The sequence below is a fragment of the Odocoileus virginianus genome, chromosome 6 (genome assembly GCF_023699985.2).
Source record: "Odocoileus virginianus isolate 20LAN1187 ecotype Illinois chromosome 6, Ovbor_1.2, whole genome shotgun sequence".
Lineage (NCBI taxonomy): Eukaryota > Metazoa > Chordata > Mammalia > Artiodactyla > Cervidae > Odocoileus > Odocoileus virginianus.
Window position 1 is genome coordinate 8,615,811 of NC_069679.1, and position 19,325 is coordinate 8,635,135.

At 47.5% G+C, this 19,325-nt stretch overlaps 1 protein-coding gene across 1 annotated transcript in view; it reads right to left on the bottom strand.

Annotated features, from left to right (window-relative positions):
* The window catches only part of ITGA11 (integrin subunit alpha 11), a 132,583-nt gene that overhangs the window by 76,121 nt on the left and 37,137 nt on the right, over positions 1-19,325 (bottom strand). The window contains exon 2 of the mRNA XM_020880529.2: positions 18,282-18,393. Coding sequence (XP_020736188.2) covers positions 18,282-18,393 — 112 coding nt within the window. The remainder of the gene's footprint in view (positions 1-18,281; positions 18,394-19,325) is intronic.

Genomic DNA, 19,325 nt, shown 5'->3' on the forward strand with positions numbered 1-19,325 from the left:
AGAAACGCATCATCTTGGGCCCTACCTGAGACCAGCAAGGAAGAGAATAGAAACTGTAGGTGGGTTCCAGCATCTGTGTGTTAACAAGCCCTCCAGGTTTGAGAAGCACCACGTAGGGGAACAGAAGCATGACCACCACAGCCCTTGCTGGCTCCAAGCCCCACATCCATTCTAGTGAAATCCATCCTCTTCACCAGGTCTCCCGAGGCGCTGTATTTCTCACTGTGGCCCACCAGTCTCTCCCCACCTTTACCACGGCTGCTATGAACGCTGTGCACAGAGGGGTCATCATTTAGGACTCAGTTCCAATGTCACTTTCCCAAAGATGCTTTTCCTGATTACCTGTCACTCCCACCTCCCCACCTTGCCTTCTCTTTCTCATAGCACTCTGCACTCTCAGATGCTGTCTTCTGATCATCTTTATCTCTCAGTAGGATTTGAACTGCTAGGGAGCTAGGACCTTGTCGGTCAGGTTGGCAGCTCTAAACACTCCAGCTCCAGACAGTGCCCAACACCGATTAGGTCCTCCAAATATAGTTGTTGAACAAATGCTAAATGCCTGGCTTAGTGGCACCACTGTAATCCGATAGCCTGCAACTGGGACCACTGACAGCAGGCCTTCTTTTGTCTGCCAACACCTGTTGACTCAGCTGGGAGAAGAGAACCAGCTCTAGGGGGGGAACCACAGACTGCACATCCTGGTCTGAGACAAGGCTGTTAACTGCCTTGGGCCTCAGTGTTCCCATCTACTGAATGGGACTGAGCCACTGCCCAGGCTACTGATTACCCAGGGCTTCAAGGGTGGGGGGGCCCCAGGCCTTGCTGGTCATCAGAATCACCTGGGGAGTTACAAATGCAGAATCCTGAGCACAATGTCCAGAAGACTCTAATTCAGTCAGTTGGGGCCTGGGACCTGGAAATCTAATTTTAGAAGCTCCCAGACATGCAGGCAGGATGGGAAGTCCTTGTATGAAAGACCCACTGAAGAAGCAGAGAGGAGGCCCTCTGGACAAGTGAAAAAACATATGTCTGAGGAATTTTTGCTACATTATGGGGATCACGACCACAACAACCTCCTTGACCATCCAGGAATGATCCAGGATTTTTGGATTTTTTAAAAAATCCAAAAAATCCAAAAAAGTTTGGATTTTTAAAAAAATTTTGTTTCTTTTGGTCATAAGGAAACATATAGAATTATCTGCTTTAATTGATGCAAAAAAGTATGACACAAAAACTATTAAGAATTTAGATTATAAAAATAATACATGCTTATATAACATTCACAGCACAGAACTGTGGAAAGTATAACGTGCAAGACCATTCACTTCCCTTCTCAACCCAGCCCTCTATAGATGAAATTACTATTAGCAGCAGGGATGCAGAAAAACTTCTGGCATTTATGTAGGAAATTGAAAAAATGAAATCACTCTACACACATGGTTCTGCAGTGTGCTGTTTCACTTAATTATTTTATACTTTTCATGGCAGTATATATCAACGCCACACTTAGACCTGGTCACCCCTGCCGAGGTCCTGCACTGACCCTTCTCACCCCTTTCTATGGGGTGAGGAGTCCTGGGGGTCAAGGGGAGAGGAATCCAGAGCCCACATCCCCCCACTCTGGGTCATTGGGACACCAGAATTGCCAGCTCCAACAGCTCAGGACAGGTTTCTTCCCTGGATCTGCCTTTCTGATGGTGGACCACACCACCACTTGCTAGGGGTGTGGACTGCTGCTGCTGCTGCTAAGTCGCTTCAGTCGTGTCCGACTCTGTGCAACCCCATAGACGGCAGCCCACCAGGCTCCCCCGTCCCTGGGGTTCTCCAGGCAAGAACACTGGAGTGGGTTGCCATGTCCTTCTCCAGTGCATCAAAGTGAAAAGTGAAAGTGAAGTCGCTCAGTCATGTCCGACTCTTAGCGACCCCATGGACTGCAGCCTACCAGGCCCCTCCGGCCATGGGATTGTCCAGGCAAGAGTACTGGAGTGGGGTGCCATTGCCTTCTCCGGACGTGTGGACAGAGCTTGGATATATATATAGGGTGGGGTGTCCACACGTGTGAGATCCCTTTAACACCAAGAGGGAACTATAGGTGGGATGAAAAGATGATGGGCCATGGGCCAGAGGCCCCATTTGTTTTTTCAACCCAGGACCCTCACTGTTAGGGGCGGTGCTGGTATAGATGGATAGAATAACTCTGTCTCATCCTTTATACTGGTTAGTAGTGTAATAGTAGTAGTGTTATTTGTTCAGTCATGTCTGACTGTTTGTGACTCCAAGGACTATAACCCACGAAGCTCCTCTGTCCATGGAATTCTCCAGGCAAAAATACTGGAGTGTGTTGCCATCACCTTCTCCAGGAGATCTTTCTGACGCAGGATCACACCTGGGTCTCTTGCACTGCAGGCAGAGTCTTTACCATTCTCCTATTGATGAATATTGAAGTTTCATCCCTTTTCCTATTGAAAACTGTTAAGGTGCTTAAACATTTTCTCCTGGGACTTCCCTGGTGATCCAGTGGTTAAGAATCTGCCTGCCAATGTAGGGGACGTGGGTTGGGCCCTGGCCAGGGAAGATTCCACATTCCTTGGGGCAACTAAGCCTGTGTGCTACAAATACTGAGCCTGTGCTCTAGAGCCCATGCTCTGCAACAAGAGAAGCCACCCCAGTGAGAAGTCCATGCACCGCAACCAAGAGTAGTCTCAGCGCACTGCAACTAGAGGAAGCCCACGCACAGCAATGAAGACCCAGCGCAGGCAAAAATAAACAAATAAAAATACAGAAAACTTTCCCCATCATACAAGGTCTTTATCAGTACTGATGAACAGAGGGCCCTCAGTGCCCAGTGGGGATGCACAGCAATGCCCGGAGTGGGTAGAGAGCGCTTGCCTGTCACTCTGCAGGCTGGCCCTGGAGCCTCCCTGTCATCTTGGACACAGAGCCCGCGGACAGGCATCCTCACAGCTGTTGATCTCGCAAGCTTGACGCTCTGCTTTGTTCCTGGGAATTTCTGGGTCTTCCTCAGCTTACCGCCAAACAGCATTTTTTCCTAATGTGCAGAAGAACTTCGAACAGAAGACTGAAGGGGAGGGGAGGTGACGGCAAAGCACACTTTCAACCCATTTGAAGGGAAAATGAGGGCCTGACCCACTGACTGTGAAGAAGAGAATGGCCAGCTTGTGCCGTCGAGCTGGATGCCCCTTGCCTCCTCATGTCCTGATGCCAAGTCTCACAGGGCTGCTGGTCCTTTTATCACCACACTTGGCATTCTCATTCCTGCCTCTGTGTGCAGTCCCTTCATCACAAACCATTGAATTGACTCTCTTTTATTGACTCATTAGTGCCTCTTCCTCCAGGAAGCCCTCCTTGATCTCTCAGCTAAAAGTTCTCTCTCAGTTCTCATGATGCTTTGTACCCTTCTTGTCTATTTCCCCCCCCCCTTTAGATAATTTGCCCCTAGTTAGCAGAGGCAACTTTAAATGTCCCCCTTGGTGCAGCTCAAAGTACTTTGAACACAGTCAAGTCTCAGTAACTGTTGAGTGACTAACAGATGGACAGATGCAGGCAGCTGCTCATTTTGCAAAGACAAGCTGAATCTTCATTCTGCTTCTTGGAATGTAGCTGGGAGCAGAGCTGTGTTGAGCTCTTCTGGGTACCATCTGCAGATGGACCACCAGTGTTGGGATGCCCTTGGCCCAGTTCCCCAGGAAAGCATCTGTGGTCTGATGTTCGCCCCCATCCCCTGCCAGAAAGGCTGCATCCACAGTGTAAAAATCCCCCTTTCTCTTTTCAAAATGTCTGATAAACCTTGCTTGATTTTCCAAGGCATGCTGAGTCTTTCCCATCTCCCCCATCACCCAGGTTTATCACAACTCTTTCCTCTGAAAATGAAACATAAACACAGTGATAGCGTGGGCGGATGTTTCTCAGTGGAATGTACACATTTAACTTCTTGGTATGCACTGGTCTGATGGTTCCTTGGTAGTACCTGGCGGTTGCAAGGAAAGAGGCTTTGGAATTGGGGTGTGGCATGCATCCTTTAGCTCATAATTAGGATAGTGATACTCTCTATGTGACCAGTGAACTCACTGAACAGCTCATTTCATCCTGCCCACGGCTAGGGGAGGCAGCTGGACAAGGAGGGGCGGTCCCATCAGACGAGAGAAGGAAGCAGGGCCCAGAGAATGTTCAGGTCCTCTGAGTAGAGGCTGAGACACAACCGGGACACAATATTCTGATTGTGTCCACAGCTCTTTCCACTAGTCATGTGGACTCAGGTGAGGTAGAAAAGAGGAGAGGGCCTGGAGGCAAAAGGACAGATACTATTTTTTGGTCATGGGCCTGTTGACCTGTCTAGGGAGAGCTCTGATCTATTCCCAGATGGGCTTAAGTGACCCGGGGTGATCCACTTGCTCGCTCAGGGCCTCAGTTTCCTCATCTGTAAAAGGACAGGCTTGGACAAGTTCAGTCTGAAGAAATAGTTGAGAACTGGCTGTGTGCCAGACGCTGCGGATTGAGGCAGAGTTCATACATTTACGTCTGGTGGGGCTCAGAGGCCAAACCTGATGACCTCGGGGTGGAGGACAGCACTGTGTGTGTGGGAGCAGGTGGGTGAGGCACAGTCCAAGGGCCCTTGCTCAGCCTTCTGGGAAGGCTTCCTGGAGCAGGCAGCTCTTGGATGGAGGCTTGCAGGTGGAGAGAAGTCACTCGGTGAAGAAGGGGCAGGGGCTTCCTTCAGAGAGGACAGACAGCTGGGTCCTGATTGTGCCAGCGCTTAGCTGCATTATCTAACATGCTTTCCGGGGGGAAGGCTGGGCCTGGGAGGGACCCAGAGGGACAGACAAGTTCCCGTCTTCACAGAGCTTGTGGTGAAGTCATCCTCAACCCAGGCTCGCATCGTTCATCCCTCATCTTTCTCGCCACCCACCCACACCTCCCTGACATTCCAAATCTGCTCTTATCTCCCTTCACTCGCCCAGAGAACTCTATCTAAAGTGGCATGAAGTGTAGACAGATAGATGCCCACATGTTTGAGAACATTGCATCATCCCCCTGCATCAGGTAACCCCCACCTGCTTTCTGGTCTCTGTATTCTCGCTACTGGATTCAGGTAGTGAGGGTCACTGTCTGCATAAGCCTGGAAAGGAGCTAGCCTCAGAATCCATGAGAACTCACAGACTCTTAAAAAAGGATTCAGTGGTTCAGAACCTGTTTGGGCATTAGCCTTGCCTGGGCATTCCTACTTCTAGAGAGTCTGATTTTTGTTAAGTCTTGGGTTGGGTTGAGGAATCTGTTTTCTTTTTTAAACTTTCACAGGCAATTCTGTTCTGCCAGCCTTGGGAAGCCCTAGATTATATTATCAGGTGATTATCAGGCTTTGAAAGAATGGAACTGGGGGTGGCGTGCCCCAGTAGGAAAGAGTTGATAAAACTGGGTCATGTGTTCATCTACTTTCAAAGCACTTTATATGAACAGATAAACAAATGAATGCACCAAAGAATGAATGATCAGGGGGAGGGCTGTGTCAGAAATTGTGCTAGGCACTTCCTCTGACATTAATTTGGTTAATCTTCGCCACAGCCTTGTGAAAGAGAGAAGCAGCCCCATGTTGAAATCATGGAAACTGCAGCCCAGAGAAGCTAAGTCACTCACCCAGGTCACCCAGCTGGCTAAGGGGCAGCTCCTTGGCCTCTCTCTCCTGCCTGGTCCTCTCCCCATCTCTGGGGGATGGGTGGGGTGTAGGAGAGCAGAGAACACAGAAGCCAGTCTGTGTTCCATTAGGGAGCCCCTGGCTGCCTGGGGGAATCACTGGCTCTGCAAAATCCTTCGAAGTACTTTCTTCCATCTGGTTAAAGCTCAGATTGCTTTCCCTCCTCCTCCTTCCGGGCTGTGAGTAATGGCTACCCTGACAGCATTCCTCTTATTTTGAGAAGCCGAGAAGAAACAAAGGCCGCGGACTCACTTGAGCCACAGGAGGGATAAGCCTGTCTTGACATTTTTGGAAACGTCATCCTCCTTGGGTTACAAAATCCTTGGCTCAGCAGCTGGGGAGAGGCAGGGGGACAGCTCAGAGAGGGGCTGCTGTCGCAGGAAAGCCATTCTGGGGAGTGGGAAGGCAGCGGGGGTGGGGGGTCAAGCTCTGCTCTCTGCCTGACTTCGCTTCTGCTGGGCCCCTCCAAGGTTTCCAGGGGAAAGAAAAAGACAGAAGATGCCGACCTCTCCCTTGGGGGTGACCATTTTCCCCAGATTCTTTATAACAAGAACATCCAGCTTTGGGCTTCCTTGAGATCTAGGAACCAGTTCTAGAACCATTCTCTTCTCCTCCTGTTGGTCTGTGCCAAGCACCAGAGATGCAGACAAGTAAAAGGTAAGCCCTGCCCTTGGGGGCTTGTAGCCCCCTTTCTCTCTTTATTCTCTTAGCTCTTCACTCTCCATCCCATCTTCTCTTTTCTTCCTTATACTCCATTTCATTTTCCATTTCTCTTAACTGTTTTTTTCTATTGAGTTGGCCAAGAAGTTGATTTGGATTTGTCCAAGTGGGGGAAAACCCACACAAAACTTTCTGGCCAACCCAATATATTCTCCCTCTCTTTGTCTCTCTGCATCATTGGCTCAGGATGATTCCTCACAGCTAAAATAGGAAGAGATACTTTGAGAGAGAAAGTGGGATGGATTTATGAACTCCACAGAGAATGACAGGAACCTTGTCAAGAAGGTCTTATACCAATAGGAAGCTTTTGCCATTGGCTGTGTGTCTGAGTGTTGCTGCCGTGTAGAAAGCAAGTTGTTGAAAGAAAAGAATAAACATCTGCAAGAGTTTGAAGTCCTGAAGAGCCCTTGATTCTTCATGAAATAGTCAGGGAAAGTTAGAAGAAGGTATTCTATCCATGCCTGGAGAAAACAAGGGTTAGGTTAGTGATAGATCACAGCGAAGATTAGTGAGAAAAAAGCTCATAGAGCATGTTGATTTGTTTTTCTAATTGCATATAACTTTAAATCATGTTTACTCCACTTTGTGGTTTTCAGTAAGGAATTTAGTGTCTCACATTTTATAGCTTAGCCAAATAGAAGCAGATGTGGGCCTTAGTGGCATCCAAGGGAAACAGATGATTAGAGAGGAGGCCTTGCTCCCCCTGGTGTCGGCTAAGGTGAATGCAGATAAAGTGCCAAGGAGTGATGGAATACCAGTCACGAAAATTCAAGCTTATAAATTATAGAAAGCCATTCTCAAGATGGAGTGAATCTCAACATTAGCGTCTCTTCAGTGCAAGGGAGGGGCACCCCTTTCCTTTCCTGCGCTGGATTTAGGAAGGACTTTAGAGTCACAAAACGGACAGCACTGGCGTCAGAGAAGGGAGGGGGGTGCGAGAGCCCACAGGCTGCTGGTGGGGGCAGGGGTGGGGGATGGAGGCTGCAAAAGATGCTGAGCTGGCAAATCCCTCTGGCTTCCCTGAACTGCCCAAATTAGATTTATTTTCTTTCTTAGAGGTTAGAAACCGGGAGACTTTCCTTTCAATGTTTCCACTATTGAGATTGTGCCTCTCACCCCCAGAGCACGTAGAAGTTGGCTCCCTGCCCCGCCAGGATCAGCACGATGGTCATTCTATGGCCCTGAGGACCGGCCTTGGCTCTGACTCTGGCTGACTAGGCTGTGAATGTGTCAGAGGTGACCTAGGCTCTTGCTGACATACTCTTCAAGCCTCTAACTTCCCTGTGTTGTTTCGGTTGTTTTTTTTTTTTTAAGAAAGAGTTAGAAAGCTAACATAGAAGAGAAAAATCTGGAGATGCAGGACCACTTGCAGGCTGCATCTTACAGGTTCGCTGCGTTCTGGGGCTGACAGGCTTTTCTTGGCCGCTCTCAATGCTGCTTTGTATTTCTGAGCCCTTGAAGGAGCCCACAGCTCCGTGAGGATAAACGTCTGTATAACCGTCCAGCCCTCTGTGGCTCACTCTCTGCTTGTCCATGTGCTGCCCGACTGCAGGGTCTGCTGGGCGGCTTGGGCCTAGGCCCCTGGCCAACATGTCCCCAGTGACTACAGTTTCTCTCGGTCTCTTTCTCCCTCCCTCTCGTGTGTTAGGTAGTTTCATCGTATCCTGGGCTTTGCTTCTGTAGTGATTTATTGTTAACCAGCATGAGTCATGGTGCCGGCTTTTATTTGTTCCAAGAGAAAATAGCAGAGGGCATGCATGCGCTGCGGTGTTGGGAACCCACTCCGGGGACCTGAGCCAGGAAAAGAGCTTAGGATGTTCCTTAGTGAGATTTCCACAGCAACAGTGGCTGAGGCTGCCCCAGGCCTGACAATTGGCACTGTCGGGGAGGAGGGACGACTTGGATAAAATCTATCATTCTGCCACCAAAACCAGCCCTGGGGGCCCTTTTCCTGGAAACCTCTCCTGGACACCATATCCTTTCTTTGGAAATAGGCTAGCAAAGGGAACTAACTGATCCAGCATCTGCCCATGGCAGACACGTCACACACCATCTCCTATTTTTTCCTCAAAGAAATCTTAGGAGTGTGCAGCATCATGTCCATTTTACAGATGAAGAAACTGTCCAGTAGGTGGATGTAACATCCTCAAGTTCCCACAGATTGAAAAGCAGATGAGCCCAGGTTTGTGGAGTTCTGAAGCCTAGACTTTTCCTGCAGTTAGGCGCCACCTTGGGCTTCCCAGGTGGTTCAGTGGAAAAGAATCCAGCTGCCAGTTCAGGAGACTTGGGTTCAACCCCTAGGTCAGGAAGATCTCTTGGAGAAGGAAATGGCAACTCACTCCAGCATTCTTACTTGGGAAATCCCATGGACAGAGGAGCCTGGCAGGCTACAGTCTATGGAGTCTCCAAAGAGTTGGACACAACTTAGTGAGTAAACAATGGGGGTCACCCTAGTGTGCATTCACACATCCACTGAAGCAGAAGATCTCAGCCCCTCTTGGGATGTTTCTATATACCCTGCAGAAAAGAGCCACAGATGAGAGGTTGGGAAATCTGGGGGTTGAAGAGGAGGGAATGATACAAAGGCATCCCCTAGGCTGGCTGGTCAATTTTTTTTTTAACTTTAAACTTTTTATTTTGTATTGAGGTATAGCCGATTAACAATGTAGTGGTAGTTTCAGGTGACCAGCAAAGGGATTTGGTCATACATACATATGTATCCATTCTCCCCCAAACCTTGTTGCCCAATTTTTGTGGATTTATTCCTCATGGATTTCCTTTAAAGTCAATCCCAAATTCCATCATCAGTGTGTTTTAGACATGAAAGATCTTAGGGAAAATGCAAACGTGTTATCTGGGAAGGTCAGTACATACAGCTTGGTAGAAGAATAAATGCCCTACCCATATTAGAATTTGGTTTATGTAGCTGTTACCTGGGGCTTTGCAGGCGCTAGTGGTAAAGAATCTGCCTGCCAATGCAGGAGACATAAGAGACGAAGTTTCGATCCCAGGGTTGGGAAGATCCCTGGGAGGAGGGCATGGCAACCCACTCAAGTACTCTTGCCTGGAGAATCTCATGGACAGAGGAGCCTGTAGGGCTGTAGTCCACGGGGTCACACAGAGCTGGACATGACTGAAGCGACTTAACATGCACGCACGTGAGCTGTTACCTAATGATCTTGAGACAAGGGGTGAAGATGGTGGGTGCACTGATACTTGGGCACTTTTCACCTGCACACCAGGTGGAAATACAACAGGGAGTAGAAGCAATGTGGACTGGGTGTTGGGAGAGCTGAGTTCCAAGGGTGACCGTGCTGTAGGCCTTTCTAGCTCTGGGCCTCGGTTTCCTTGCTTTTAAAATAAGGGATTGTGCTGTGCTCAGTCACTTGGTCGTGTCCGACTCTTTGCGACCCCATGGACTGTAGCCTGCCGGGCTCCTCTGTCCCTGGGATTTTCCAGGCAAGAATACTGGAGCGGGTTGCTATTTCCTTCTCCAGGGGATCTTCCCAACCCAGGGATCGAATCCAGGACTCCCGCATTGCAGGTGGATTCTTTACTTTCTGATCCACCAGGGAAGCCCAATGAGGGATTGGGGCTGAATATTTTCTAAGACTTGTCTAGTCGGGGAGCAGTCCTGAAGGTCAAGCCCTACCCCCATGTTCACTGAGTGTCCACCTGCGCCTCCTGGGCCTGCTCCCAGTCACCCTGTCCTTCCCAACCCACCTCTGCCTCTGAGAACTAGGGTCTGCTGGAGCCTGAGCGACGGTGAGCTTTCCAAGGCTGCAGTGTCATTCTACAGGACTCAGTACTTTTGGCTTCCTTCTCAGCCTCCCCTCTACCAGTCAGTCCTAAAGGAAATCAATCCTGAGTATTTATTGGAAGGACTGATGCTGAAGCTAAAGCTCCAATACTTTGGCCACCTGACTCGAAGAGCTGACTCATTGGAAAGGACCCTGATACTGGGAAAGATTGATGGATTGAGAAGAGGGGTGACAGAGGATGAGATGGTTGGATGGACCATCGACTCAATGGTCATGAGTCTGAACAAACTCCAGGAGATAGTGAAGGACAGGGAAGCCTGGTGTGCTGCATTTCATGGGGTCGCAAAGAGTTGAACATGGCTGAATCACAACAAAATGCACGTATGTGGAACCTAGGAAAATGGTACTGATGAACCTATTTGCAGGGCGGGACTAGAGATGCAGACATAGAGAACTGATGTGTAGACACAGGAAGAGAAGGGGTAGGAAAAAGAGGGTGGGGCAAACTGGGAAGGTAGCATTGATGTATACAAACTGCCACGTGTAAAATAGCCAGCGGGAAGCTGCCATATAGCACAGACAGCGCGACTCTGTGCTCCGTGACGACCTAGAGGGGAGAGATGGGGGTGTGGGTGGGCGTGGGAGGGAGGCTCAATAGAGAGGGGATATGCACACGTGTATAGCTGACTCATGTTGTCCTACAGCAGAGGCTAACCCAACGTTGTAAAGCTATTATCCTCCAATTGTAAAAAATGGACGAAAACGAAGAACCCCTGCAGCACTCTCCCCCCTCCGCCAGCCTCTGGTCTGCAGTCTGCTTCCCACACTTCCTCCGCCAGCCGCGCGGGGCAGTGTCTCTCTCTAAACACGACCTCTTCTTTTCACCCCTGTCCTCCTACCCCGAGGTTCTCTCCATCTGTTACACTCTGCTCATCCCTGTCTATTCTATACACAGAAATCCTGCCCATCTGGAAGGACCCTCCTCCACAGCCCTCTCCTGATCCCTTCCCCCACCTGGTCCTGCTGAATTAGACTTTCACTCTCCCTCCATGGACTCCTGGGATCCTTTCTGTGTGCCCTCTCCTGGGATTTATCATCCAGGATTGGCATTCTGCAACCACACGGCCTCTCTTTCTGACTGGGCTCAGCATTTTTATGTGAATCTGCCAGTGCTGGGTCTTGGGACATCACAGTCTTGGCTCCTAAGGGGCCAGCAGTGTAGCTGGTTGGGGGGGACACCACTGTGGATGGTTGTAGCTGACCTGTCAGTATCTGGGCTGAGGCTGCTGCTGTTGTGTGCTCCTTTGGGCCTGAAGAAATCTGGGCTCCAGATATAACTCAGACATTCACTGTGTTCTCTCTCTTGCAGTCTCAGTTGCCTCATCTGTAAAATGGGAACAAGCCCATTTCTCTTACCTCATGTCCCTGAACCTGTAGCCCAGGGAACTCACATGCCCTCTTGTTCTTAAAGCCCTCTAAGTTCAGAAGGGGTCCCCTTTCAGAACCTACTAGGCTATCAGCTTCCTGCTTCCTAATGCCTTCAAGGGGAGGAGGTGAAATGTGCTGCCTCACTGAGAGCTGAGCCTTTGCTCTCCAGGGTAAAATCTTCAGTGACAAATTGGAAATTCGTGGGGCCCAGCTGTTTCTTCTCAGCACCAGGAGGCTTCCTGCTCCAGTGGACCAAAGGCTTGGAAAGGCCCTCTGCAAACCCTACACTGGAGTTTCTGGGACATCAAATGGTCTTGAAAACCAACCGGCTAATGATTTCAATGTACATACATTAGAGTCATGTGGATTAAATTTCTCTGAAAATACACAAGGGCTTAAAGAGCAGGGGCAGAGAATACTCAGTCCGAGAGGAATTTGTTTTCTCTTTTTCTTTTTGTGTGCCTGTGAGTGTTGTTATTGTTGCTAAAACCGAGGCATGTGGAAAACTGTTCAAGATGTGTGAGGCACTGGTTTACAGTTATTTCTGCCGAGTTTGGGTTTGCGTTGGGAATGTAGGGGCAGGAGACGAAAGGTTAAGAGGATAAAGTGGCAGCCCCACTAGATCTGTCCCTTTGTCTTCCTAACATTTACATCACGGTCTGGTACCCTTGACATTCAAGGAGGTTCACAGCCTGGTAAATGGGGCCAGATCTCATTGGCACCTGTGGTCAGAGGCAACTAGTGAGTCCATCTCTGGGGCTGGTAGTGTTGGGACCTGGATTTCTGGGCAGGGGCTGAGGGTGATGTCATGCCCAGTGGCAATTCCCTCCGCTCAGTGGAGACGGTGATCTTCAGTCTCCCAGGGAGTTTTTAAAACACAGATTCCCTGGCCCCACTGCAGGCTCAGGAGATGCAGACTGAGGTATGCCAGCTCCACCTTAGGGGCCAGAAGCTGGGTCCACACCTGGGAGACAGAAGAGCCTGGGTCAGAGAGAGTCTCTTGACCAGGTCACCAGGTGCCTGATTTTAGATCTGGCTGTTTTCTGGGTGCAAGCAACCCCATCCTCCACTTCCTGCTTTGCTGATCACAACATGCATTCTTTGGTTGGTATTTTTTTTTAATCTTTCCTAGCACTCTGAGATGGGTTCTTTCATATGTACTTTGTGCGAGAGCACACAGAGGTGTTTGCTGAGAGGAGGAGTCTGAGAGAGCTTCTCCCAAGGTCTCCGTCCAAGTGGCAGCCTTTGGACTTCAGACCCCTGCTCCTGTCCTTCCTTTGAGGTGCCTCCTGGCATGAATGTCAAACAACAGGCACTGCTGAAGTCATCCCTGTGTGTATTCTGCCAGCTGGTGTCCCATAAATGACACCAATATTGACCTCTTTTTTCCCATTATTAGGGATTCCCTGGTAGCTCAGCTGGTAAAGAATCCACCTGCAATGCAGGAGACCTCGGTTCGACTCCTGGGTCAGGAAGATCCTCTGGAGAAGGGAGAGGCTACCCACTCCAGTATTCTGGCCTGGAGAATTCCATAGACATCAAACAACAGGCACTACTGGAGCCATCCCTGTGCATAACTGCCAGCCAGTGTCCCACAGAATGACACCAACATTGACCTCTCTTTCCCCATTATTAACATCCACAGGGCCTTACATCTGGATAAAACTCTTGGAATGCTGCCTACAGAATGAGAAAAATGGGGGTCAGGGGAGAAAGAGAGGGGAAGCCGCTCAGTAGGATACGCAGTGGGGTTTATGCAAGTGAGGACAGGGATTCCTGAAAGGGCCTGTGTGCTCCTGTCTGGAGGTGCAGCTCCCTGGGCCTCCAAGGCCTCTCTGCATCCCTCAGTTCAGTTGTGGCAGAAAACACGCTCGGGTCCAGGGGCTGCAGTGCAGCTGTCTCCCAGGATGCTTCCGGCAGCACTCAGACCAGCAAGAGCAACCTCGCGTCAATTCTGTTGTGTCATTCCACTCATCTGAGCCCAACTTCCAAGACCTCACTCAGTGCTCCTCGTCTGTGAAGCCCTCCCAACGACTTCAGCCACAGAGATTGCTCCTGGCAAACTCTGGCTGAATTTCTGCTGTGAGCACGACATCTGGCTGGCTGCTCGCAGGCACAGGGAGATGAGACGAGCGGAGCCTTGGGCCTAAGTGACTCCAACACAAGGTAGATAATGATTCGGGCCATCAGAGAGAGAGGGCTTGGGCAGGGGAAGGCCATTTTAGGCTAGGAGAAGGATCCAGAAAGCCTTCATGGAGAAACTGGTCTTACAAAGATGAACATAATTAACACCAGGTTGTATTTTGTCTTGCATTGTTTTTTAATTGTTTCAAGGATTTTAGGGTCAATTTTTCAACTAGCCTGTGTGTTATTTGAGAGTAAAACCAAGTCTCACTCATACCAATGTTTTGCAGAGTCTAGTAAAATGTATTAACAGAAGCTTAATAAACACATATTGGTCAAAACAAATTCCATCTTAGAAATGCCAGTTCCATTTAATCTTTAACTCTTCATACCATGTCAAGGATATGGATGCTGTAATCACTTTCCTGTACAGTAGAAATTAACAATATATTGTAAATCAACTATACTTCAACAAAATAAATGTTAAGAAAAGAATATAGATGATGTGCCTTTTATGTCTGGGCTGGCTGAGAGAGGTTCAAACCATTAATTCAATCTTTCAAAGTATGTTCTTTTGAGCATCATACCCCTGATTTCTGTAAGACAATAAAGCAGACAGTTACTATCCATCTGATAAATCTTATAAAAAGAAAATATATATTTCGATGGGTACAACTAATCTAGTGATGGGAAGGGATGGTCAGAGAAGGTTTCTCAGGGGAAGTGATATTTAAGTTGATTAAAGAATATGAAAGAGGACTTTGAATTCTGGCCATTAACAACTATGAAAGCTAGATAAAATGTATGAAACAATTCTACTCAGGCACCAGCCAGCAGTCAATACAGAGCTCAATACTTGAATAAAGGGAAGCACAGGCATTAAACCTACATCCTCTCCGCTTTCTCGATGGGGGTACCTTCCTGCTGCGGCACAGGCAACCGCAGTAGGAAACTGCAGAGAGTCCAGACAGAACCGCAGACTTGCTGGGTGGAGGAAACAGGGATTGGAACGGGGACTGAAAAAACGACCAGGATTTGGTGGGGGCAGGTAGAAAGGAGACAGTCACAGAGAAAAAGGCCCTCAAACTCTGCTAACGTTTTCCCCAAGGATCCTTGGCTGACCCCTAAGCTGTGCGCGTATGGTGTGAGGCTCTGAAAAGTTTATCAGAGAAGTGGGACAGAGATTTTAGAGGCTTCCCAGTACTTGGGAAATGTTGGCGTTCATGCCTAGTCAAAAATACTTTTTAATGAATGCTGTGGGCTTTCAGTTGAGATCCCCCTAATTCATGCCCTAGGGGTAAAGACTGCGCCTTAGGAGTAAGTGAAAGGAAGTGTTAATCGCTCAGTCGTGTCCAACTCTTTGTGACCCCAAGGACTGTAGCCTGCCAGTCCCCTCTGTTCATGGAATTCTCCAGGCAGAAATTCTGGAGTAGGTAGCCATTCCCTTCTCCAGGGGATCTTCCCGCATTGCTGTCAGACTCTTTACTGTCTGAACCATCAGGGAAGCACCCTAGGAGTGAGGGAAGAACTAGACGATACCTGCCCTAACCAAGGCCCAAACCAAGCTGCGGTAAATTCTAGGTGGTTTCACCAGTGTTCTAACTGCCTATCATGACAAATGTAGCATTATCTAAAGGGGGGTAACACAATCTATAGCTTCTACTGTGTCCTAGTCACAATATTCTGCATAGAATTAAAAAATATACACTAAACAGGCAAAGAATCAGGTAAAAGTGGCTGGTAACCATAAGGTGAAACAGTCACTAGAGACAGAGCCTGAGATGACCCAGATATCGGAGTCAGCCGAGAAGGCTTTCAAAATAACTGCTATTAATATGTTTTAAAAAATAGACTAAAAGTCGGACAAATGGAAGAAAGGTTATTTTAATAGAGTCTATAAAAAAATCAAACAGGAATTCAGGAATTACAAAATAAAATATATGTAATTAAGAATACATTGGGTATAAAAAAATTAAAAAAAAGAATACATTGTGTGCATTTAGCTGCACAGTATACCTCATGAATATATGAGGTATACAATATACATAGAAACAAAGCTCCTGAGAATATGACAATGAATAGAATCACACACACACACACACACACACACACACACACACACACGAATACATGGTGTCCAAGTAAAGTTTATCCCAGGAATAAAAATTTGGCTTAATATTGAAAAAAATCAATCTATAGATATAATTAACATTATTAACAGAACAAAGAAGAATCATGTAACATCTCAATCTTTGCAGAAAAAAAAATCTGATAAAATTCCATAACTTTATACACACACACACAAATAAACCTCAGAAAACTGGAATAGAAGAAAACCTCCTTAGTCTGATAATATCTACAATAAACAAATGAATAAACTATAATTAACATCTTATTTAATTATGACATATAGTCTTCCCTTTAACAAGGGAAATAAGAAAAGCACATTCAGTATCACAACTTCTACTCAACCTAGAACTGCACATCCTAGCTACTGCAATTAGGCAGGAAACAGAAATAAAAGCTATAAAGATTAGAAAAGAAGAACTAAAACTGCAATTATTTCAGATGATCTACTTGTATACATAAAAATACGTAAGAATCTACAGACACTCTATAGAAATAAATGAGTTTAGTAAAGTTGCTGGATATAATGTAAATACACAAAAATCAATTGTATTTTACTATACTAGCAAAAGATTGGAAAATGAAATAAAAGCATTCCAATTTTAAAAAAGAACAGAACAGTCCCTTTTAATTAGCGCAAAATACCAAACACCTAGGGATCAAAGTAACAAAAGATATGCAAGAATTTTACACTGAAAATCTCAAAGCACTATTAGAAGGAGAAATTTTAAAAACTAAGTAAGTAAAGGGATATACATGTTCATAGACTGGAAGACTCAGTAAGACTTCATTTCTCCCCAAATTGATCTATAAATTCAACATAATCCCAATCAAAATGTCAGCAAGTTTGATGAGGGGAAATTGACAAGCTGATTCTAAAATTCATAGGAAAACACAGAAGATCTAGTATAACCAAAACAGCCTTGTCAAAGAGGAACAAGTGTGAAGAATTCACATTACCTAACTTCAAGATTTTCTTTGAAGCTACAGTAACCAAGGCAGCTTTCTATTTTATAGATTAGAATAGAGGCTAGAAATAGACCCATACATATAGGGATCACCTGATTTTCAACAAAGATGACACTACAATTCAGTGGGAAAATAGTCTTTTAACAAATGGTGCTAGATCAACTGGATATCCATATTTTAAATTAAAAAAAAAAAACACCTTTGACCTTTACCTCACATCTCACACAAAAATTTATTTGAGATGAACCACTGACTTAAATGAGAAAACAGAAACATCAAACTTCTGGAAGAAAAAAGAGGAAAGTATCTTCATGATCTTGAGAGAACATTTAAATGGGATACCCAAGACACTATAAAAAGAGTGATAAATTAGATTTTATTCAAGAACTTCTGTTCATAAAAAGTCACCATTAAGGAAATGAAAAGGCAAGCTACAGACAGAGAGAAGTTCTTTGCAATGCTTTTCTCTGACAGAGGATTTGTATATAGAATATATATATTTTTTAAGTTTTATAAATTATTAAGAAAAATACACACAACACAATTTTAAAAATGGGCAAATGACTGAATCAGACACATCATAAAATAGGATACCAAAATGGCCAATAAATTCACAAAAAGTTACTCAATATTGTTAGTCATTAGAGAAATGCCAGTTAAACCCACCATGAGATACTACTGGGTTGCTACAAAAGTAATTGTGGTTTTACATTGTTGAACCTTGCTGTTTGATACTGGAATACATTCTTAAATAAATGGGGTGTGTGTGAAAATGTCCTACAACCGATTTGTAGTGATGGCTGCACAACTTGGTAAATTTCAAAAGAAATCACTGAATTGACACTTGAAATGAGCAAATTATATAACATGTAAAATATAATCCAACTAAGTTATATTAGAAATAGGAGGCTGACCCTTCCCGCCTCCTGACTGCCCCCGCCCCAGAGACGTCCGTGGGCTCTCTCTGACGCTTTCCCACACTTGGCCTTCTCTCACTTCCCTCTGCCCCACTGTGGCCTGTGTTTCAGCTCTGAGCACACACATCCACCCTTGCAGAGACAGCCCACCTTCCACACCTCTCCCAACAGCCACAACCAGAAGTGCTGCCCCCACTGATGAGACCCTGGGGCCCGAGAAGGGATGAGAGGGGGTGATTACTGGTTCTTGGTGCCTGCCGCCTCTGCCGTCCCATAACCAGGAGAAAGAGGGTGTGCATTCCCATTTCTCAGGTGAGAAGATGGAGGCCTACGAAGGGGATGCTCATGGTTTCATAGACGGGGCGGATCCTCGGCAGCTCCTGACCTGCCAGGACAGGAAGTCAAGTCCCTGGGAAGGGGGGCATTTGCATGTGAGGGCCTGTGCTGTCAGCCCATGGGGGGCCGGCGTGGGGGGAGGTGTGGGGCTCTGGGGGGGGCGGGGGAGGGGTGGCCGCTCTCACTCACCACTTCCTGCCGCTGATGTCATGCTGCTGCACCGTGTAGCCAAAGAAGGCGGCCCTGGAGCCCGGGATGACTCGGGGCTTCTTGGTGTCCACGTTGAAGGTGGCCGTGAACCCTGAGAGGGGAGGAGAGAGGTCAGGCAGGCGGATGTCCTGGTCCCAGGGCTGTGACCGGCAACCCCCAGAAGATCACCTACCTTGGAGGGTCTTGGCTGTGGATGGAGTATGTACCCCTATCCTTGGGAAGCCCCCAGTGTTGGTTAATGTAGACCCTGTGTGGGGAGCCGACAATCTGATGGGAGAGGCCCAGCCCCTGCCCTGGGGGAGCCAACCTGATAGGGGAAGTGCAGCCTCCTCTTAGAGACCAGGCAGGTCTGACCTTGTCCTTCCCCCAAAGAATCCCTGGTCTCACAAGGAAGGGACAGTCCCTGTCCTCTTCCATCACTCCTTCCTCTAACTCTGCTTCTAACTTCTGCTGGTCTCCTCTTGCATGTCTTTTTTTTCTTCTGTCTTTTCCCTCCCCTCTCCTCCTCCTCTCTCTACTCCTTCTCCCTTCTTTCACCTCCAACTGCTAAGTAGTCAGGGAGCTGATTTCCCACCTCTTTTGCCACCCCCTGTGCCCCAGCCAGGCCTGGGGTCCTAGCGGCCACGGCTCCAGTGCTGCTGGCTGACCATCTCCTTCTGAATCCATCTGCAAAGCTCCACCTGGCTTCAGCCAGAGCCACTGCTCAGCGGGAGCCACCAAGGCAGGGCAGGAACACTCCTGTAAAGCCCTTTCACCGTGGCCCCTAGGTGGTCGATGAACTGACTCTGCCTAGTGGAAAGCCTTGGGGCAGTTGGACACGACTTAGTGACTGGACCACAACAACAATTAATAGAGCACAGCACACAGAATATCATTGCCATTCCTCTCATGTGTTAACCACTATTGCCTTATTTGCAAAGCCCAGCCACGAACGGACTTATCAGCCTGGTCAGCAGCAGGCAGCCCTGGGGAAGAGGGGCCTGATCAGGTGAGCACAGGGGGAGGAAGGATCACTGGTCCTTG